This window comes from Salvelinus namaycush, chromosome 25 (genome assembly GCF_016432855.1).
Source record: "Salvelinus namaycush isolate Seneca chromosome 25, SaNama_1.0, whole genome shotgun sequence".
Lineage (NCBI taxonomy): Eukaryota > Metazoa > Chordata > Actinopteri > Salmoniformes > Salmonidae > Salvelinus > Salvelinus namaycush.
The window spans coordinates 17,818,541-17,841,287 of NC_052331.1; the positions used below are offsets into that span (position 1 = coordinate 17,818,541).

The 22,747-nt window shown below is 43.7% G+C and overlaps 1 protein-coding gene across 1 annotated transcript in view; it reads right to left on the reverse strand.

Moving 5' to 3' along the window:
• Positions 1-22,747, reverse strand: part of LOC120019821 (laminin subunit alpha-3-like) — a 108,545-nt gene that overhangs the window by 71,391 nt on the left and 14,407 nt on the right. The window contains exon 4 of the mRNA XM_038963234.1: positions 636-753. Within this exon, the coding sequence (XP_038819162.1) occupies positions 636-753 (118 nt within the window). The remainder of the gene's footprint in view (positions 1-635; positions 754-22,747) is intronic.

The following is a 22,747-nucleotide window of genomic DNA, read 5'->3' on the forward strand; positions in this document are numbered from 1 at the left end:
CAAGAGAGAGAGAGATCAAGAGAGAGCAAGAGCAAGAGAGAGAGAGAGATCGAGAGATCAAGAGAGAAAGAGAGATCAAGAGAGCGAGAGAGATCGAGATTAAGGAGAAGACAAAGAAAAGCCTAAAATGAAATTCAAAAGGAGATATAAGGCACAGCTGTTTCTGCTGGAAAGGTGCCTCACAGGGACTGAGCATGTCTTCACTTTAAGAACAGGCCGGTGAGCTTGTGTATGGGGAGGTAAAGTATATTGGAGAGGGCAGGCCTACTGACTGGATCATAAGTCACTTATAAACCAAGCTCTTTGCACTTATGGTAAGTATTAGGATTACAGTTCCGGGGGACAGCACGTTTTTCATTGGACTTCACAAATCCTTTTCACTTTGAAGGTATTTCATCACAATCTATAATGTTTGTCATGTCCCTCTAGGCTGCATTAAGCAGCAACACAATCTCAACATGTACCGGACGACAGGTCATCTCATTGGTTCAATAACTCATATATAAACACAGTTTTCAACTTTTTCAACAGTTTTCAAGTCCTGCAAAAGCTGACTACCAGACCCAACCAAGAGCCTTGAGAAGCACCAGCATAACAGACACGTGTGAATGGGAAAATAAAACAGTAATACTTACGAGCAAAGTACTGCCATGGAGCATACGTTTTCCCATGGTCCAAGGAGCGCTCCAGGACCCATAGGTCAGGCCGAGGGGCGTTGGCAAACTTGATGAGGATGTAGGCCACATGGAAGAGCTGAAAATAATATTAGCACAAAGAGCAGATCAGTGTGAAACAGAGGGCTACAAACAAACATGTTGTTAATGGATTCTGGCATTAGTTGTGGTTGGTTCAAAACGCTGTGGTTTCCTGGGCCTTGGTCCACTAACACCAGCTCAGACTTGGCAGAAGGCTGAGCCTCAGCCACAGACAATACTCCATTTCCTTTTACGTGAAGGCCGGAGCACAATCACGTCAACAACAATAATCTACTCTACTGTACCTCCGGCAAAAATACAAAATGCAACAATGGATATTGGTGGGAACTGGAACATGCTGTCGTACACATAAATCCAGAGCATTCCAAACATGCTCAATGGGTGACATGTCTGGTGAGTATGCAGGCCATGGAAGAACTGGGAAATGTTCAGCTTCCAGGAATTGTGTACAGATCTTTGCGACATGGGACCGTGCATGATCATAATGAAACATGAGGTGACGGCTGTGGATGAATGACACAACAACAGGCCTCAGGATCTCGTCACGGTATCTCTGTGTATTCAAATTACCATTGATAAAATGCAATTGTGTTCATTGTCCGTAGCTTATGCCTGCCTATACCATAAACCCACCGCCACCATGGGGCACTCTGTTCACAACATTGACATCAGCAAACTGCTCACCCACACGACGCCATACACGCTGTCTGCCATCTGCCCAGTACAGTTGAAAACGGGATTCATCCGTGAAGAGCACACTTGTCTAGCGCGCCAGTGGCCATCAAAGATGAGCATTTGCCCACGGAAGTAGGTTACGACGCCAAACTGCAGTCAGGTCAAGACCCTGTTGAGGATGACGAGCACGCAGATGGTCTTCCCTGAGACGGTTTATGAACGTTTTTTTGTGCAGAAAATCTTTGGTTGTGGAAACCCACAGTTTCATCAGCTGTCCGGGTGGCTGGTCTCAGACAATCCCGTAGGTAAAGAATTCGGATGTGGAGGTCCTGGGCTCGCGTGGTTACACGTGGTCTATGGTTGTGAGGATGTTGGAAATACTGCCAAATTCTCTAAAACGACGTTGGAGGCGGCATATGGTAGAGAAATTAACATTAAATCCTCTGGCAACAGCTCTGGTGGACATTCCTGCAGTCAGCATGCCAATTGCACGCTCCCTCAAAACATGAGACATCTGTGGCATTGTGTTGTGTGACAAAACTGCACATTTTAGAGTGGCCTTTTATTGTCCCCAGCACCTGTGTAATGATCATGCTGTTTAATCTGCTTCTTTATATACCACACCTGTCAGGTGGATGGATCATCTTGGCAAAGGCAAAATGCTCACTAACAGGGATGTAAACAAATGTGTGCACAACATTTGAGAGAAATAAGCTTTTTGTGCGTATGGAACATTTCTGGGCTATTTTATTGTAGCTCATTGATATTTTTGTTCAGTGTAGTATGGTACAGTAAAATACAACAGTCGGATTTTACAAAGGCTCAACAAGACCTGTGTGTAGTGGATGAAACTGCTGCAGGTGCTTCTGAAACACCCGGCCCTCCGAAACAATATCTCTACCATCAGACAACACAGGCTACACAAGAGCACCTGATGATGAAGATGACTTATCCTTCCCCCAGTGTACACTACCCTATCTCTAAGTCCCTCATGGCTATGTTTCCACACTCAATGTTCCTATCTCGCCATCATCATCATCATCAGGGCTCAAGAGCGGGTTGCTTCAGTTCCATTGAATAGAATTAAAAGCTGTTTTTTTCAACCGTCAAAGCTGTCTTTGTGGTGGTTGACATTGCCTTTGCCCAGTTTGGAATTAGAACTTACGACATCAGACCACACGGCATGTGACAATCGCAGTGTAAACAAACATACCTGACCACCCCCACCCTCACTCCTGTGATTTGTTCAATGTAATGTCAAAATGCAGATCTCTGCCGAAATAGGCATACCCCAATGTAATTATTTATCATGAGAGGGCCATAAACATTACCTAGTAATGCTTACACTGCTAGAAAGATTCAAATATAACTTTTCTGCTGAAAAAGTGTTAGGCATTGCTAAGGTGTACCGTAATTGCTGGACTATTAAGCGCACCTGAATATAAGCCGTACCCACTGAATTTTTTACAAATATGTATTTTGTACATAAATAAACCGCACATGTCTATAAGCCGCAAGTGCATACCGGTACATTGAAACAAATGAACTTTACACAGCCTTTAAACGAAACACGGCGTGTAACAAAAATAAATAGGCTTTAACGAAACACGGCTTGTAACAAAAATAAAAAATAAATAGCAGTAAACAGTAGCCTACCAAGAAAGTCAAACTTCATTGCGGTGGCGATTGTTATGGCTTTCAGTCGGATCTGCACAGTTCCAACGTCTTATCATCGACTCATTAAGGCCAAGCTCCCGTGCAGCAGCTCTATTTCCTTTTCCAACAGCCAGATCGATCGCCTTCAACTTGAAAGCTGCATCATATGCATTTCTCCGTGTCTTTGCCATGATGAGGGTGACAAAATGACTACCGTAATCAGAATGATGGCAAGTTTGAGCGCGCTCGATTTACGTCACATTATGTGACGGTGCTCAGTTTTTTGGCGGCATGAATCTTGTGAGAAAAAAAATAATAATAATAAATTAGCCGCGTCATTGTATAAACCGCGAGGTTCATAGCGTGGGAAAAAAGTAGCGGCTTATAGTCCGGAAATTACGGTAGTCACATTTGAGGACACAAGCTGAAGTACACAGTGCAAATTATATTCCACCGAGTCGTGGCTGAACGACAACACGGATAATAGAGCTGGCGGGATTTTCCGTGCACCGGCAGAACAGAGTCTTCCTGACGGACCGCCTCCAGGTGGTTAGGGTATGCAACAACACGCCTGCCACTCTGATCCTCAACACTGGGGCCACTCAGGGGTGTGTACTTAGTCCCCTCCTGTACTCCTTGTTCACTCACGACTGCGTGGCCAAACACGACTCCAACACCATTATTAAGTTTGCTGTCGACACAACAGTGGTAGGCATGATCACCGACAACGATGAGACAGCTTATAGGGAGGAGGTCAGAGACCTGGCAGTGTGATGCCAGGACAACAACCTCTCCCTCAATGTGAGCATGACAAAGGAGCTGATCGTGGACTACAGGAAAAGCCGGGCGAACAGGCCCCCATTAACATCGATGGGGCTGTAGTGGAGTGGGTCGAGAGTTTCAAGTTCCTTGGTGTTGACATCACCAACGAACTATCATGGTCCAAACACACCAAGACAGTCGTGAAGAGGGCACGACAACACATTTTTCCCCTCAGGAGCATGGGTCCCCAGATCCTCAAAAAGTTCTACAGCTGCAGCATCAAGAGCATCCTGATCGGTTGCATCACCGCCTGGTATGGCAACTGCTCGGCATCTGACCGTAAGGCGCTACAGAGGGTAGTGCGTACAGCCCAGTACATTACTGGGGCCAAGCTTCCTGCGATCCAGGACCTATATAATAGGCGGAGTCAGAGGAAAGCCCAAAAAATTGCCAGAGACTCCAGTCACCCAAGTCATAGACTGTTTTCTCTGCTACCGCATGGCGAGCGGTACCAGAGCGCCAAGTCTAGGACCAAAAGGCTCCTTAACAGCTTCTATTCCCAAGCCTTAAGACTGCTGAACAATTAATCAAATGGCCACCGGACTATTTACATTGACCCCCTCTCCATTTGTTGTGTACACTGCTGCTACTTGCTGTTTATTATCTATGCATCGTCACTTCACCTCTACCTACATGTACAAATTACCTTGACTAACCTGTACCTAACATTGACTCGGTACCGGTACCCCTTGTATATAGCCTCATTATTTTTTCGTTATTGTGTTACTTTTTATTATTTTCTATTTACGTTTATTTGGTAAATATTTTCTTAACCCTTCTTGAACTTTAAGGGCTTGTAAGTAAGCCCCCGCACATTGACTCTGTACGGGCATCCCCCTGTATATTTTGTTATTTTTTACTACTCCTCTTTAATTACTTGTTACTTTTATCTCTTATTCTTATCCGTATTTTTTGAAACTGCACTATCGTTTAGGGGCTCGTAAGTAAGCATTTCACTGTAAGGTCTACACTTGTTGTATTCGGTGCATGTGACAAATTACATTTGATTTCATTTGAAAGGCCATATTGTAAGTGGAGCTGCGAGGTTCACAGCCAGGGAAGTTTGATCCTTTGTCTGGATAGGCCAGAAAATGTGATGTGTCGCTCCCTATGCAAATGAGGTGTTATATTTCCAATACTGCATGTTAGATAATAGGTGAGAATGGCATGTGAAGCGGGACAACCAGAGCTGTCACGGAGTGTACAATAATTGATGTTGCGCCATTCACAGAGCACTCGGTACACAAAAATGTTGGTCGGAACCAGTCCAGAACCGCACAAAGTCCACTAAATAGGCAACTTAATTTTAAGGCTTTAAGCTGAAATTATTTTCAAAAGATTTTATTATTGGCAGAGATCCTAAAGCATGAGTGAGAAACGGAAAAGAGTATGCAAACATTAGCTTTACATACCGCATGAAAACAATCTAAAAATGTACAAAAAAAGGTCCTGCTTTAAAACTGGCTGCCTTTTGTAGATGTAGCCCGTGTTATTTATGAGTCCCTAACAGTTTTTTTTTTACCCTCAGACAGTCCCTAACTCTTTACATTAATTGTATGGGTTGGGAGTTTGTTGGCCACCCTCAGAGTCTCAATATCTTTTACTGTCGCTCTCATCTCACAATTTCTTCCTCTTTTCTTTGGAGAGAGCGCCCACAAACTGTGAACTGTACACCAGAAAGAAACCAAGAAATATTGACCATTGATAACTTGGATAACTTACTGGAAACCAAGTTGTAAAGTATAAATTTACTAGTACATAAGAATCAAGTGCATAGATAGTCAGAGTAAGCTGAACCAGAATGGAATTAGGATGTCTTTTCCATTGATGCTTATGAACGGAGAATCCTGGTTAGCTGAGTTAGCTTAATGCTAGCTAAATTATATTCCTGTATTGGTGAATAACAAAAGTGTAAATAATATTTACGATCTAAAACCAGTCAGGATATTGACATAAGCATGTATGCTATGAAACTGATGATGTAGCTCCGTTCATTTTTTTGCGAACGTTTTTCATATTTTGCATTTGCTATCGCTACCTGTGCATTTCTTTGTAGGAGAGTGATTGAACAGTAATGGCGCTCAGCTGGTTTTGCAACATAATCTGTAAATCCTTTTGAGACCTCTACATGTAAAAACAAAAAGAGTTATTACAGAACAGTTACTGAGACTTTGTTGCTGATAAAAGTAAGAGACTGAATAATTGATTATTCTGTAAGTTCTGTGCAGACTTTCTTTGTACCCCACTTTCGATTCCACAGCACCAGCGCCACCTGCCATCTTCTACAAACTACTTTGCTCATCATCTACAACTTCTACAATCATCATCTTCGCCTCATCTCTATAGAGGGACATTTGACTGGTACATTGTGGTAGGAACTGGACTGATAATTGAGTGCACTCACTTTTTTTATTGGCTACCCAGTTTCTTATTTGTTTTGATTAGGGATGCATGATATATGGGTGAACATCGGAATCAGCTAATATTAGCTAAAAATGCGAACATCGGTATCGGCCAATGTTTAGTTTAACGCCGATGTGCAAAACCGATGTCAAAGCTGACGTATATACATATATAACGTAGGTACATGACGTAGTGATGCCACGTAAAATGTTGCGCTACACGTGCAACACAGCATTCCTAACCTAGCCCACAAATGTTTGCTGTGTGGATCGAGCAGTCAACAAGTTGATCAGTCATTTGAAAGAATAAGAACATTTCAGCAAGACAACTCAAAGGCGAAATCCATTAACGCCAAGATGATGGAATTCATTGCCCTTGATAATCAACCGTTCTCTGTCCTGGGCGATGTTGGCTTTCGCCGACTGGTCAAGCACCGGTACACACTACCAAGTGCGTTATTTTTCAGATGTTGCCCTACCGGAGTTACACAGTAATAGCGTCACTGCTATTAGCTTCACAACATACATATTATGGAATGCCGTTTGGGTCTTTGCGTGTCAAAAAAAGTTACAGTAGCACTGTCAAATCTGTACAAAAAAGTTTGCAAACACAGGCCACGAACAATGTGTTTTCAATACCGCATTGGTAATAAAGCATAATTTGTTCGACCGCAACTTCTGGGGTAGCTAGCTTTAGCTTGGTACCTAGCTAGCACCAATACAATCAGCCTGAAAACAATGACCAGTAGAAACTAGTCATTTTCATTCATCTTAGCAATGATTTAGGAATCCTTGTGAGTAAGTATTAGCTAGGTTGCCACTTGTTGTTCGCCTATTGAAATTGAACTTCAGTTGATGAAAATAAATAGCTAGCCAGCTACTTAACCCTGTTGCCCAAAGCTAACGTTATAAGCAGCCAGCTAGCTTCATCTGGCTAGTGAGGCTCGACCAGACCGGGTTATGTGTTGTGAAACTAGCCACAATAAGAATTAGGCACAATAGTGGAATTTGCGGTTTGCCTTCAAAATAAAAGTATGTCATTGACAGTGATGCAAATGAATACAAATAGTATAATTATGCCATACCTTTATTTTGAATGCTAACCACAAAGTCCACTGTTGTGGCTAATCCTTATTGTGGCTAGCTTCACATAGATGGGTCCTACCACCATTAATCAAATAAGAACTGTCTTATATATTAGGGTTATTCTAGCTAGCTAACTATAGCTACTGAAACAGATTATGTTGTTTTGCTATGTTTTTGGGGAAGAACATTGATTCCATGAGCTTTTTGACCAGCACTGTAGGTGCGCGAGACAACTTTACCAACATCATAGCATACGTATCGACGAATCGTTATGACATATGAAATATGAGTGATAGTGTAATAACTACGTAAAAAAATTATGAACGTGTTAAATTATTATGTGACATGCAGTCATATTCAGGTCCTGATTGGTCAACAAGCTTAATTGACATGTCAAATAGTGTTATTTACATGTCAAATAGTGTTAAATAGTATATTTTTTGACACGCAAAGACCCAAACGGCGTTCCATAGCAAAGACCCAAACGGCGTTCCATAGAAATCCTGGTTGAGAATGAAACGACTGAACAATGAAACAGCACAGCAAGTAAGTGAAAGAAATAGGATTTGATTATGTTTTACTGGTAATGGGGACATACGTAAATGCCAACAAAATAACTTTTTGGTCAGTGTGGTGTGTGTGTGTAACCTTTATTTAACTAGGCAAGTCAGTTAAGAACAAATTCCTATTTACAATGACGGCCTACCCCAGCCAAACCTGGACGACGCTGGGACATTTGTGCGCCGCCCTATGGGACTCTCAATCACGTCCGGATGTGATACACCCTGGATTCGAACCAGGGACTGTAGTGACACCTCTTGCACTGAGATGCAGTGCCTTAGACCGCTGCGTCCATGTGTGTGTTAACTATTCAACTGTACTAGAATTCTTAAAAGGCTGCTAAAAATGTTAATATTGGCTATTGGTATTGGGTTTTTTTGGCAAGGAAAATATCGTATATCGGTATCGGCCAAAAATGTAATATCGGTGCATCACTAGTTTTGATTACTGTATTGGACAAAATGGTGCTGTTGTGAATGAATGTTCATTGCGGTTCTGATACTCGGTTGTTGTGCATTGATTGGAAAAAAGTTTATATATTTCCACAATAGATAAACTTTCAAACGTATATCACGGAGTCCTTGCAGTATCCTTCCTTGAGTAGATATTGAATGTTTGTCCTTGCCTTATTAGATGACATTGCTTTAGATACCAGTCTCCTTTCAAACCTAAATATACTGTATGCACATCGAACATAGTAACTCTAAAGTAGTTCTTAAAGTGTGTTACACAGAGTTGAAAAGGATAAAGGCAGGTCCACACTAGTCAAGGTTCCTATCGAGCATTCAAAACCCCAGCAGGCTTTTGTGATTGGCATTCAAGTTCTCCGTCTCCCCTCTTCTCTCTTTGCATGAAGCAGAGCTACAGTATGCTAACAAAGATATCAAAGCAAAGCAAAGCCAAACGCTTGGCCGAGGAGTCGGAGACTTGTCAACACACTAAAGCCATTACAGAAGAACACTCCCAAGAGCTGGTCAAAAACTCTGTCAACAAGTAGCCTACGTAGATAAGTGCGCAAAGATTTGAGTATAGAAGCAAAATGAATGTGTGGAAATCTTGAAGACAATCATTTTTGAGAAATCTTACAGTTCATGTCTTAACCCTGTTGGCAAATGCCCTGTTCTGACCTCTATTTATCATGGATCTCAAAGCTAATCAGAGAACACTTCCACCCACTATGCTACAGGATGCATAGGGAACAAAAAAAGATAACCTGAACACACAAACAAAATGTAGGCTGCAGACTGTCAGACCTAAAAACAGACACAAGGCAAAGCTTTGGCTGAGAGCAGAGAGGTTACTATCAATAGACCCAATTAATGGGACTGGAACTGCTGAGGAGAAGGAGCAGGAAAATGTTAGTTCACACGCTTTGGGATTGGATCAGGGGTGTTGCGCTGCAGGAGTGCAGTGGAGTGACCCTTCGCAACTTCTTAGAATGCAATGATGCTTGTTTAATGAAGTTTAGATCAAAGCCGAATCAATGTCTCGCAACATCATTTAATGATTCATTATTATTCTACATAACAAACCGAATATAATAGCATTGTCACGCCCTGACCTTAGAGAGCCTTTTTATTTCTATATTTGGTTAGGTCAGGGTGTGATTTGGGTGGGCATACTATGTTTTCTGTTTCTTTGTTTCTGGCCGAGTGTGGTTCCCAATCAGAGGCAGCTGTCTATCGTTGTCTCTGATTGGGGATCATACTTAGGAAGCCCTTTTTCCCACCATTAGGTTGTGGGATCTTACCACCAACGAGAGCCGTTACAGAAGATCCCACCAAAAACGGACCAAGCAGCATGACCAGGAGGTCTGGACATGGGAGGACATCCTGGACGGCAAAGGATCCTGGACGTGAGAGGAGATCCTGGCCGGAAGGGATCGTCTCCCATTGGAACAGGTGGAAGCAGCGAGGGAGGAACGGCGACGAGACCAGGAGTCATGGCAACGACGGAAGCCCGAGAGGCAGCTCCAAAAAAAGTTGGGGGGAGGGGCACACGGGGAGATTGGCGGAGTCAGGGTTTAGACCTGAGCCAACTCCCTGTGCTTACCGTGGGGAGCGAGTGACCGGTCAGGCACCGTGTTATGCGGTGATGCGCATTATGTCTCCAGTGCGCATTCACAGCCCGGTGCACTCTGTGCTAGCTCCCCGCATTTGCCGTGCTAGAGTGGGCATTCAGCCAGGACGGATTGTGCCGGCTCAGCGCTCCTGGTCTCCGGTCCGTCTCGTCGGCCCAGGATATCCTGCGCTGGCTCTGCGCACTGTCTCCGGTGCGCCTTCACAGCCCAGTGCGTCCTGTGCCAGCGCCCCGCATTTGCCGGGCGAAAGTAAACATCCAGCCAGGACGGGTTGTGCCAGCTCTACGCTCGAGACCTCCAGTGCGCCTCCGCGGCCCAGTGTATCCGGTGCCTGCTCCACGCACCAGGCTTCCAGTGCATCTCCCCAGTCCGTTGAGACCTGTTCCGGCTCCACGTACCAGGCCTCCAGTGTGTCTTCCCAGCCTGGTAAGCCCTGTGGCAGCTCCACACACCAGGCTGCCAGTACGTCTCCTCAGTCCGGTGAGACCTGTTCCGGCTCCACGTACGAAGCATCCAGTGATGATCTATGGTCCGAAGCCTCCAGTGATGATCCATGGCACGAAGCCTCCAGTGATGATCCATGGCCCGGAGCCAGTAGTGATGATCCATGGCACGAAGCCTCCAGGGATAATCCATGGCCCGGAGCCTCCAGTGATAATCCATGGCACGAAGCCTCCAGGGATGATCCATGGCACGGAGCCTGCAGCGACTGTCCCCAGTCCGGAGCCTGCAGCGACGGTCCCCAGTCCAGAGTCTCCAGCGGCGGTCTGCAGTCCAGAGTCTCCAGCGGCGGTCTGCAGTCCAGAGTCTCCAGCGGCGGTCGGCAGTCCAGAGCCTCCAGCGGCGGTCTGCAGTCCAGAGCCTCCAGCGGCGGTCTGCAGTCCAGAGCCTCCAGCGGCGGTACTGTCACGCCCTGACCTTAGAGAGCCTTTTAATTTCTCTATTTGGTTAGGTCATGGTGTGATTTGGGTGGGCATTCTATATTTTCTCTTTCTTTGTTTTGGCCGAGTGTGGTTCCCAATCAGAGGCAGCTGTCTATCGTTGTCTCTGATTGGGGATCATACTTAGGAAGCCCTTTTTCCCACCATTAGGTTGTGGGATCTTGTTCTGTTTCATGTTTTCTGCCTGACAGAACTGTACGCTTTCGTTTTCACGTTTGTTATTTTGTTTGAGTGTTTTTGAAATAAAGGAATCATGAACACTTACCACGCTGCGCCTTGGTCCACTCTTCATACCACCAACGAAAGCCGTTACAAGCATGGTATAACATTACTGTTAGACCAAAATTATGTCATTTAATTTTGTACATTTTAGGATGAATGAACACATTTTTTTCTCATGCGCCAAATCTCAAAAGTGCGCGCCAGTAGGCAAAATATGTGAAAATACAGTAGGTTACTTACATCATTCAAGAAGATCAAAATGCATATCATCATGAAACTGATTGAGATCAAATGGTTGGCATGTAGGTGCAGCTTGGAAGAATTATCATTCACGATTGACACTGATGGTGTTCGAGGGTATTAAAAATGGAAACGTTTATTTGAGCCAATATGTTTAGGCATAGGCAGACATTGCATTTGGAGGATGCGCTTTGATGATGTCATAAGAAATAAAGAGCTCCGATGCCCAAAAAAAACATCCAGTGGTATGGCGCTATTTTCTGGGGTGCCGGAGCTCTTTTTTTATGACATCATCAAGTATGTACCGACAAGTAGCCTATTGAAAACATTTTAATAAAATGCATCCTCCAAATGCAGTGTCTGCCTAAACATATTGGCTCAAATAAACGTTTAATTTTTTAATACCCTAAAACACCAAATTAGGACTACCTATTTTGAAAATAAGCCACTGTCACTGTCAATTGTGAATGCTGTTTCTTCCAAGCTGCATCTGCATGCCAACCATTTGATCTCAATCAGTTGGATAGAGGGGGAGAAAGGAGGAGGGTGGAGGAGAGGGGTGGCTGAGACGTGCCGACTGGCATGTGGGCCAGTCTCAGATTCCTGTCATGCCGTCACATTTCTCCCCCTCTACCCCCATGTCCCTACGCCAGGGCATGCCACTGCTTTCAGGAACCTGTCCCTGACAAAAAAAAATGTCAAAGACTCCAGCCACCCGAGTCATAGACTGTTCTCTCTGCTACAGCACGGCAAGCGGTACCGATGCACCAAGTCTGGAACCAACAGCACCCTGAACAGCTTCTATCCCCAAGCTACTGTATAAGACTGCTAAATAGATTATCTGAACTGACCCTTTTTGAACAAACGTTTTTTGACTCATCACATATGCTGCTGCTTACTATAGGTCACTTTATTCCTAGGTATTTTATTTATTTAACCTTTATTTAACTAGGCAAGTCGGTTAAGAACAAATTCTTATTTACAATGACGGCCTAGGAACAGTGGGTTAACTGTCTTGTTCAGGGGCAGAACGACAGATTTTTACCTTGCCAGCTCGGGGATTCGATCACACAACCTTTCGGTTACTGGCCCAACGCTCTGACCTGCCGCCTGGTTATATGTAGATATCTACCTCAATTACCTCGTACGCCTGCATATTGACTCCCTACTGGTACCTCTTGTATATAGCCATGTTATTGTTACTCATTATGTATCTATTATTAGTTGTGTTATTACTTTTCTATTTTCTTTCTCTCTGCATTGTTGGAAAGGACACGTAAGTAAGCATTTCACTGTTTTTTTACAAAGCATGTGACAAATAACATTTGATTTGAAATTTGATTTGACCCACAACAGTGACAATCTCCTCGGCCAGAGGAATGCAGCTCACACATAAAACAGAGACCAAACAGATAAACAACGAGAGACATTTTGAAAAGACGCCACAAACTGATTCTCTAGTAACTGCCCATTAACTATCGCCAAAGTCCCACAAACCACAAAATGATCTAATCAGAAAGAAAGTGTTCTCTCCTTTCCTTGACATTCTTAATTCGAGTCCAGGTATAAAACATTACACCATAGAATAAAAGCCAACCAAATTCAACCTCTTCTGGCTATTGACATTAAAACCATGACTAAACCTCACAACCCAGTCCTTCAGAATGACTATAATGGTTAAGGCTGCTAACTCCAGCACATACATGGTCTCCCTGCATGCGTAGGATCGAATCCCAGCCCAACCGGCATTCTTCAACACTGTATTTCCCCTCTGTCTCTCTCCCCTTCATTCATACCTGACTCGATCAATAAAATACAAAAGGAGAGAGTGTATAATCCATAGAGGAAAAATGATGACTGAGAACATGTCAGAAGAATAGGACTGGCATAGAGAGAGAAACCTGGCACTGTTCTGTCTCAGGGGTGTGTTTTCATCCCTGCCAGTCTAAACATTCACACTTGACTTATACGCAGCACCTTTTCTCTGGAACAGCCTGCAACAGGAACGAGGATATATGTCTTACTCATCAGAACACTTGAATGGATACCCACCCTAAATCTACAGGCCTGGGCCACAGGAACAGACTGTTAGTCACATCTATGGTGGATGGTGGGTGTGGAGGGTCAAAAGGGTCTGAGGTTGAGCTGTCACAGTTATGGACCGAACACCACACCCCTCCGGTTTATACTACCAGTCCAAATTCCTGCCAGTGACCCCCATAAAAAAGCCATATACCCAGGGTGCAGTGTCCGGCTCTCTCCTGTAAACTCCAGTTATCACCCAAGAGCGGAGCAGGCCCGAGGCCTCAGCGACCTCACACCATTACACAGTTCTCACCCTCACGCCCCAGCGTTCTTACCACATGCACAGCAGAGATAGACACCATGACCCACAGACACACACACATAAAGATAGACAGAGAGCTTGACACCATTATTGTCACACACACACACGCCTCTCCACACACCCTCCCCAGTAGTGTTGCTCTCTGACCGGCAAGTCATGCCCACTGTGTGTGACAGCCCAGGCGTGATGGATGTGTTCCCTAAGCCGTGAACTGCCGCGTGTTGTTGCCTCCATGTAGAATTTCTGCCCCGACTTCACATGCCTCTGCTTCAGGTAACGGAGCCTGGCAGTCAGAGTTTTACTCCCACTGAACAAATAGTCTACACTACTACGCCCTAATACACTATTAGAGCTTAAAAGAAATAGGCTGATAGCGGGACTTGATGACTTAATGCTATGCCTGGCTGCCACATGGATCTGTCCAGTCATAGCGTAATCTAACTATGTCTATCAAATGAACTCAATGAACTAGATTGATATACTCTTTCATTTGTTTCATACTTAGTACAACTACAATGTCTGCTGCCAAAAGGTATTCTACTGGGCATCACAATTCACACACAATTCTTCACATTCTATTTTGCATTCATTTTATTCAACTAACAGAGTTTGAGTATTATTCATACTGTCTATGGTCTGTGCTTGTTATTATTATCATGTGCTCGTTATTCTGAAAATGTAGGGCAGACAGGTGTTCAGTTGCAGGTCAAAAACAAAGAATCTCCAAACCAAAGGCAGGAAGGAGCCAGTCAGCCAGGACGGCTCAGGTGGGCTACTGTAAAAAGCACAAGCCTTAAATATAGAATCCATATGACAAAGATCCCTGTGTGTCTGATGTTAGGACAGAGGAATGCACCGAAGCAGAGCTAGGTGCCATCACCTTCTGTTGGAGCGGAACAGGCCCTGCCTGCCTGCCAGACAAACAGAGACAGTTGCAGCACAATGAGGCTGTACCCTTACAGTTTTAGACAGTAGCCAATAGCCTATTGTGGCTATTTGAGCATAATATAGGCCTACCAACAAAACCAATGGCGCAAATCCCAGAACATTTTCACGCTTTTGATTTCTATGATAAGCCTACAGTAGCCTATATGTGGTGTTCAATGCAGGTCAACATTGCATGATACTTTTAACAACTTTTTAACATTATGAAGGTTTGAAATGTATTAATGATTTGATACATGGTCAGTTACACCATGGGCCAAATAGGTGACTGTACATTGCATTGTACTGTATGATGCAAGAAACCACTTTATGAAATAAAAATCTATTAATATTACCATACAGAGAATTAGATCATGTAGGCTACACCTCTGACTATTGGCTTATACGCATTTTCAAGCCTGTCTCAAAATCAACATTGCCCCTTTAATTAAGACAAAATCATTTTACCTGGCTGGCTTTTCAAAGACAGCTTGAAATGTAGCGTACACATTTTGTGCTGTTGTAGGAAGCAGTAACTCCCCATTGCTGACCTACAGTGTATATCTATAACTGGGCTAATAACTAACTAGCTAAGAATTTCAACAAATGTGCACACAGGCGGCTCTGCGCTCTGATCTGAAAAGCGCATTCACTTGCGGGTGATTGAAAGACCGCTTGTGGGCTACCCCAGCCAATAGAATTTTACTTTGTTGTGCTCTGGCTTTGCCTACAACAAAATCACTCAACCTTGGAAATTTAGATTTGGTTTGTTGCATTGAAAAGAGGCTGATATGTTGATTCGATCACAGAAGAATCGTTGATCTATATAGTGCAAACAAATTGGGCGAAAATCAGTGACGTTCAATCTCTTGCGTCTCTTTATTTAAATTGTATTTTAATTTAATCTTTATTTAACTAGGCAAGTCAGTTAAGAACACATTTGTAATTACAATTAAGGCCTACCAAAAAGGCAAAAAGCCTCCTGCGGACAAAGCACACATCACGACAAGAGAGACAACACAACACTACATAAAGAGAGACCTAAGACAACAACATAGCAAGGCAGCAAAATATAACACACCATGGTAGCAACACAACATGACAACAACTGTAACGAGTGTCGTCGAAGTGAAACTAAAACAGGACAAACCAATAAAGACTACAACGACCGAACAGCTTCGATGTGCAAACTCCCTGCACACAAACAAAGAACAAGATCCCACACAGAAAGAGGGAAAAGGGCAGCCTAAGTATGATCCCCAATCAGAGACAATGATAGACAGCTGCCTCTGATTGGGAACCACACTCGGCCAGAAACAAAGAAATACAAAACCTAGAAATACAGAACATAGAATGCCCACCCAAATCACACCCTGACCAAACCAAAATAGAGACATAAAAAGGATCTCTAAGGTCAGGGCGTGACAACAACAAGGTAGAAACACAACATGGTACAAACATTATTGGGCACAGACAACAGCAAAAAGGTAAAGACAACAATACATCACGCAAAGCAGCTACAACTGTCAGTAAGAGTGTCCATGATTGAGTCTTTGAATGAAGAGATTGAAATAAAACTGTCCAGTTCGAGTGTTTGTTGCAACTAGTTCCAGTCGCTAGCTGCAGCGAACTGAAAAGAGGAGCGACCCAGGGATGTGTGTGCTTTGGGGACCTTTAACAGAATATGACTGGCAGAACGGGTGTTGTATGTGGAGGATGAGGGCTGCAGTAGATATCTCAGATAGGAGGGAGTGAGGCCTAAGAGGGTTTTATAAATAAGCATCAACCAGTGGGTCTTGCGACGGGTATACAGAGATGACCAGTTTACAGATGAGTATAGAGTGCACTGATGTGTCCTATAAGGGTGATTGGTGGCAAATCTGATGGCCGAATGGTAAAGAACATCTAGCGGCTCGAGAGCACCCTTACCTGCTGATCTATAAATGATGTCTCCGTAATCTAGCATGGGTAGGATGGTCATCTGAATCAGGGTTAGTTTGGCAGCTGGGGTGAAAGAGGGCCGATTACGATAGAGGAAACCAAGTCTAGATTTAACTTTAGCCTGCAGCTTTGATATGTGCTGAGAGAAGGACAGTGTACTCTCTAGCTATACTCCCAAGTACTTGTATGAGGTGACTACCTCAAGCTCTAAACCCTCAGGAGGTAGTAATCACACCTGTAGGGAGAGGGGCGTTCTTCTTACCAAACCACATGACCTTTGTTTTGGAGGTGTTCAGAACAAGGTTAAGGGTAGATAAGGTTGTTTGGACACTAAGAAAGCTTTGTTGTAGAGCATTTAACACACAATCTGGGGAGGGGCCAGCTGAGTGTAAGACTATCATATGCATATAAATGGATGAGAGAGCTTCCGACTGCCTGAGTTATGTTGTTGATGTAAATTGAGAAGAGTGTGGGGCCTAGGATTGAGCCTTGGGGTACTCCCTTGGTGACAGGCAGTGGCTGAGACAGCAGATTTTATGACTACACTACACACTACACTCTTTGAGAGAGGTAGTTAGCAAAACAGGCCAAAGACCCCTCAGAGACACCAATACTCCTTAGCCGGCCCACAAGAACGGAATGGTCTACCGTATCAAAAGCTTTGGCCAAGTCAATAAAAATAGCAGCACAACATTGCTTAGAATCAAGGGCAATGGTGACATCATTGAGGACCTTTAAGGTTGCAGTGACACATCCATAACCTGAGCGGAAACCAGATTGCATACCAGAGAGAATACTATAGACATCAAGAAAGCCAGTCAGTTGATTATTGATAAGTTTTATTGACACGTTTTTATTATTGACAACAGTTAGGATCAGCTTGATCTCCCCCTTTATATAAAGGATGGACTGTGGCTGCATGCCAAGCAATGGGAACCTCCCCAGAAAGGAGAGACAGGTTAAAAAGGTTGGAGATAGGCTTGGCGTTGATAGGGGCAGCAACCTTAAAGAAGAAAGGGTCTAAGCCATTTGACCCAAATGTTTTTTTGGGGTCAAGTTTCAGGAGCTCCTTTAGCACCTCGGACTCAGTGACTGCCTGCAGGGAGAAACTTAGTAGCGGGGCAGGGGGAAAAGAGGGAGAAGCATCAGGGATAGACGCATTAGAAGGGGTGGGAGATGAGGAAATGTTAGACGGGCAAGGAGGCATGGCTGAGTCAAATAGGAATCCTGACTTAATGAAGTGGTGATTAAAGAGCTCAGCCATGTGCTTCTTGTCAGTAACAACCACATCAAATTTAAGGGACATGAGCAGCTGTGAGGAGGAGGGTTTATTCTCCAGGTCTTTAACCGTTTTCCAGAACTTCTTGGGGTTAGACCCATAGAGAGAACTGCTCCTTAAAGTAACTAACTTTGGCCTCCCGGATAGCCTGAGTGCACTTATTTCTCATTTGCCTGAACGAGAGCCAGTCAGCCTGAGTATGTGTGTGCCGAGCCTTTTGACAAATGCAATTCCTGAGGTGGAGTAACTCTGCAAGATCACGGTTGAACCAGGGGCTGAACCTGTTTTTAATATAAAAAAAGAAGGTCATAGCGTCTTCGACAGAGGGGATCAAGCTGATTCTATACCATTTTAGAGGCCAGTTCATGAAGGAAGGCTTGATCATTAACGTTTTTTAGCAAGCGTCTATGACAATTCAGGACAGGTCGTTTCACTGAGCAGCCATTACGAACACAGGCTGTAAAACAGTGATCACCAAGGTCATTACAGAAAACACCAGACTGATACCTATCAGGATTACATAACATCAAGGAGAGTAGCCTTTTCTGGGTGTTTGGAGTCATACCTTGTGGGATTGGTAATAATCTGAGAAATATTTAGGGAGTCCCATTGCTTTAGGACTTGGTCAGGTGGTTTAAGCATGTCCCAGTTTAGGTCACCTAGCAGGACAAATTCAGACTTAGTGTAAGGGGCCAGGAGAGAGCTTAAGACAGATAGGGTACAGGCCAGTGCTGATGGAGGACGATAACACCCAGCAACAGTCAACAAAGAGCTATTTGAAAGTTGAATACTTCAAACCAGAAAATCAAATTGTTTGGGGACAGACTTGGTGGAGACAATTGAGCACTGAAGGTGATCCTTGGTAAAGATTGCCACTCCCCCCACCTTTGGAAGGTCTGTCTTGCCCAAAAAAGGTTATAACCAGAAAGGTTAACATCAGTATTCAAAATACTCTTCCTTAACCATGTCTCAGTAATGACCAACATATCTGGATTGGAGCTGTGAACCCACACAATTGATCCACTTTAGGTAATAAGCTTCTAGTGTTAACGTGCAGAAAACCCAGGCTTTTACGAGAGTAGAAATCAGTGAAGAAGATATCAGAGCACAAGTCAGAATTGGGGCTAGCAACAGTAGGTGGGCCAGGGTCTACATGCACATTTTCAGATATCATCAACAGTAATACAATCAAGGCACAGCATAGGACACGGAGAGCTCAGCAGTGCTGATTTATGACATCTGAATGTGCATCAGATGGCAACAAGATCATATTGTACAGCAATTTCATCAGGTAACATGAATACAAAGCCGGCGAGAGGTGATTCGAATAGGATGGGAGGCCAAAAGTCTGTGTAACCAATAGAGAATCAGAGTCCTGAGTATGGGAACAAACAAAGTCTGTCCCACGGTTGGGTAAAGAAAGTTCGTAGTCAACAAAGCATGCAGGAGTCATGAGGCAAATAGCAAAAGAGCAAAATGCACAATAAAAAAAAATATATATATAACGACTTGGGTACCGGTACTGAGCCAATGTGCAGGGGTACAGGTTAGTCAATGTCATTTGTAAAGTGACTATGCATAGATAATAAACAACAAAGAGGGGGGAGGGGTCAATGTGGATATCAAGGAACTTGAAACCCTCAATCCACTCCACAACAGCCCCGTCGATGTTAACGGGGGCCTGTTCGGCTCTCCTTTTCCTATAGTCCACGATCAGCTCCTTTGTATTGCTCACATTGAGGGAGAGGTTGTTGCAAAGGGTGGCTACTTTGAGGAATCTAAAATATTACATATTTTCATTTGTTTAACACTTTTTTGGTTACTACATGATTCCATATGTGTTATTTCATAGGTTTGATGTCTTCACTATTATTCTGCAATGTAGAAAATAGTAAAAATAAAGAAAAACCCTTGAATGAGTAGGCGTGTCCAAACCTTTGACTGGTACTGATAATCAAAAATACACCTAGGACAAATCTACGTCGACACGTGCGTCAATACGCCAGTAGACCTTTATCGACTGCTTAGCATTTCTATGAAGCACTATGTATATCGCCTCCCCGGGCCTTGAAAATGTGTCCTACGTTAAATCCCTTCTGCTTTTCCACAATGGAGCGCCAGGTTTAGGAGGCATTGGCAGGCTCTCCGATCCAACAATGACCCGTGATCTAGACATGAAGCCAGGCTGAGGCTGCTAACCAGGCTGTGTGGGCTGTCTGCCTGCCCTGCGAGGGAGTGGGGAATAGGGCTGTAAATATGAGCGCCAGATGTTTAACAGTTTAACTTTAGTCCGTTCCCTCGCCCCGACCTGGGCGCGAACCAGGGACCCTCTGCACACATCAACAACAGTCACCCACGAAGCATCGTTACCCATCGCTCCACAAAAGCCGCGGGGAACCACTACTTCAAGGTCTCAAAGCGAGTGACGTCACCGATTGAAACGCTATTAGCGCGCACCACCGCTAACTAGCTAGCCATTTCACATCGGTTACACAGACACCTGGCTGAAGCTGGCCGGGCACCCCACCACCCAGCCCACCGCCAAGCAGAGCCGACTGGCTACACACAGCTTCTTACATCACCTCCCTCATCACCACATGATTGTGGTGAGCCAAACGTGTCAAAAGAGTTAGAGTAAGCCAGCTATACAGTCAACACTGACAAATGTACATTGTTAAGAACCAAATAATGATTACACTGTATTTGAAATAAAGTGGTGAAATAATATTGATTCCATGTGTTTCCATTAGAAATATGTGAATCCATTCTAAATATGATACAGCACTTGTGCCTAAAAGTATTTTCTGTGGTATGAAAAGCACCTGGTCCTTTGCAGGGCCTGCTTGAGATGTTATGCTGTTGATCCATGCATGCTGAATCAGTGCCAGGGAGGTCAGGGAAATAGACAACAAAAACATAAGATAATACTGTTATACGCATACATGCTATAGCACATTCCTCTGGGCAATCCATTTTATTACTGTAGATGTATCATATTGACTGCTAGCTTTAGCTGTCTGCTACTGCATCACATTAGGAGGCATTTGCACCTTGAACAGACAAACACAGGCCCAGATACACAGGGAATCATATTTGACTGGATCATATTCAGCTGTCATGAAAGGTAGGTATTCAGGGTGTGGTGGGGATAGCGAATTCATTATGAAGCTGGGGGTCTTTGTGTGTGTGTTAGTGCTGGGCAGTATACCGTTTTTTGCGATACACCGGTATTGATGCACGGACCGGTTTGGGCTTTTACTTTACCTTCTATAACGGTATTTGAATGTTTGGTTTGTTAAATGTGATACGCAGTGTTTAACGTCCATTTGTATAGTTTACTTCGCTACTTGAGTCATCTCTCCACATGCCGCTTTCCACACAGACCTAGCCCTGGCTCCTGCCACTCAAGGACCGCATTTGTTTTTCCTCGACCACGAGACACTTGCGTTCAGTCTGTATGGTCTATGTAGCACATTCAACAATGTTGATGACAACGATGCAGTTGTCACTTTGCTTCTTAATATAAATCTACTAACATTCTATAATTACACTATTAGCTTGTGTTTTTTACAGCTAGTTTGTCTTTTCTTAGCAAGTTGTTCCTAAATCTTGTTAGCCGCTAATGCTAATCACTAGCTATCTAATAAATGTACTGAGTAAGAGAAAGCGTAATTAGCTATACAGCTTGATAATACCAGTGATGGTGTAGACCACAGGTGTCAAACTCATTCCACGGGGGGCCGAGTGTCTGCGGGTTTTCGCTCCTCCCTTGTACTTGATTGATGAATTAACATCACTAATTAGTTAGGAACTCCCCACACCTGGTTGTCTAGGGCTTTATTGAAAGGAAAAACCAAAAACCTGCAGACACTAGGCCCTCCGTGGAATGAGTTTGACACCCCTGGTGTAGACCTAAATCAGCATGTTGTTTGTGCAACAGTATCTTCTAAATTGAAGAGGTAAACGCAAAGCAAGAATATGTTAGCATGAAGTAGCTAAGAGAAAACATTAAATGTAGCCAAATATTATAGGGTCCCCTATCAACACTTTAGTTCCTACCCTGTCACAATAACTCCTCCCTGGCATTTTCATTCATTGTCATGTCAAACTGCACTGTATTAAAAGTGCCCACTATTATATTCTAACTATATAATTAGAATATACATTCTATTTCCATGATTCCAACAGTTAACCCAAGTGTTTTGCTCTAAATCGCAAGTCAAATTGCAACATTTGGTTAAAAATAAGGCCCAGTTTGCTTGCCCATATCGTGTAGCCTTATGTGGCAGTGTAGAAATGATCTCAGTGCAGAAATTAATGAAAAGTATGACTTTTTTGGGGTTGAAGTTGAATTGAACAGTATAAAACAATCAGAATGGAGAAAGACCCATTGAAATCACTTAGAATGTATGTGTGTCCAGCCTAGGGTCAGCACTACTCATAAAGCAAATTTAGAACTTTTATTATTAAAAATCATAAAATACCGTCAAATTTATTTTAATACCATGATATAATATTTGGGCTATATCACCCAGCCCTAGTGTGTGTGTGTGGGGGGGGGGGGGGCAGACGAGGGTCTTTTCCACACAGTCTGCCCAATTCACCGCACCTCCTCAATCCATGTACCCACTTAAAAGAAAAGGTCAGGTCACTTTCAGAAAAAGCCTTGAAAAGAACCAACTGTTTGTGAACATCTGAGAGCAGAGCACAGAAAGGATGGCACACAATACATCCTACTATCAATTCCAGGACAAAAGTGGGCAGCAGCTCAGCATAAAACATTCAGACAAAACTTAAGTGGGAGGCAGCAGGGCCTGGAGAAAGAGAGAGCGGATTAAGTTCCACGGGAATTCTT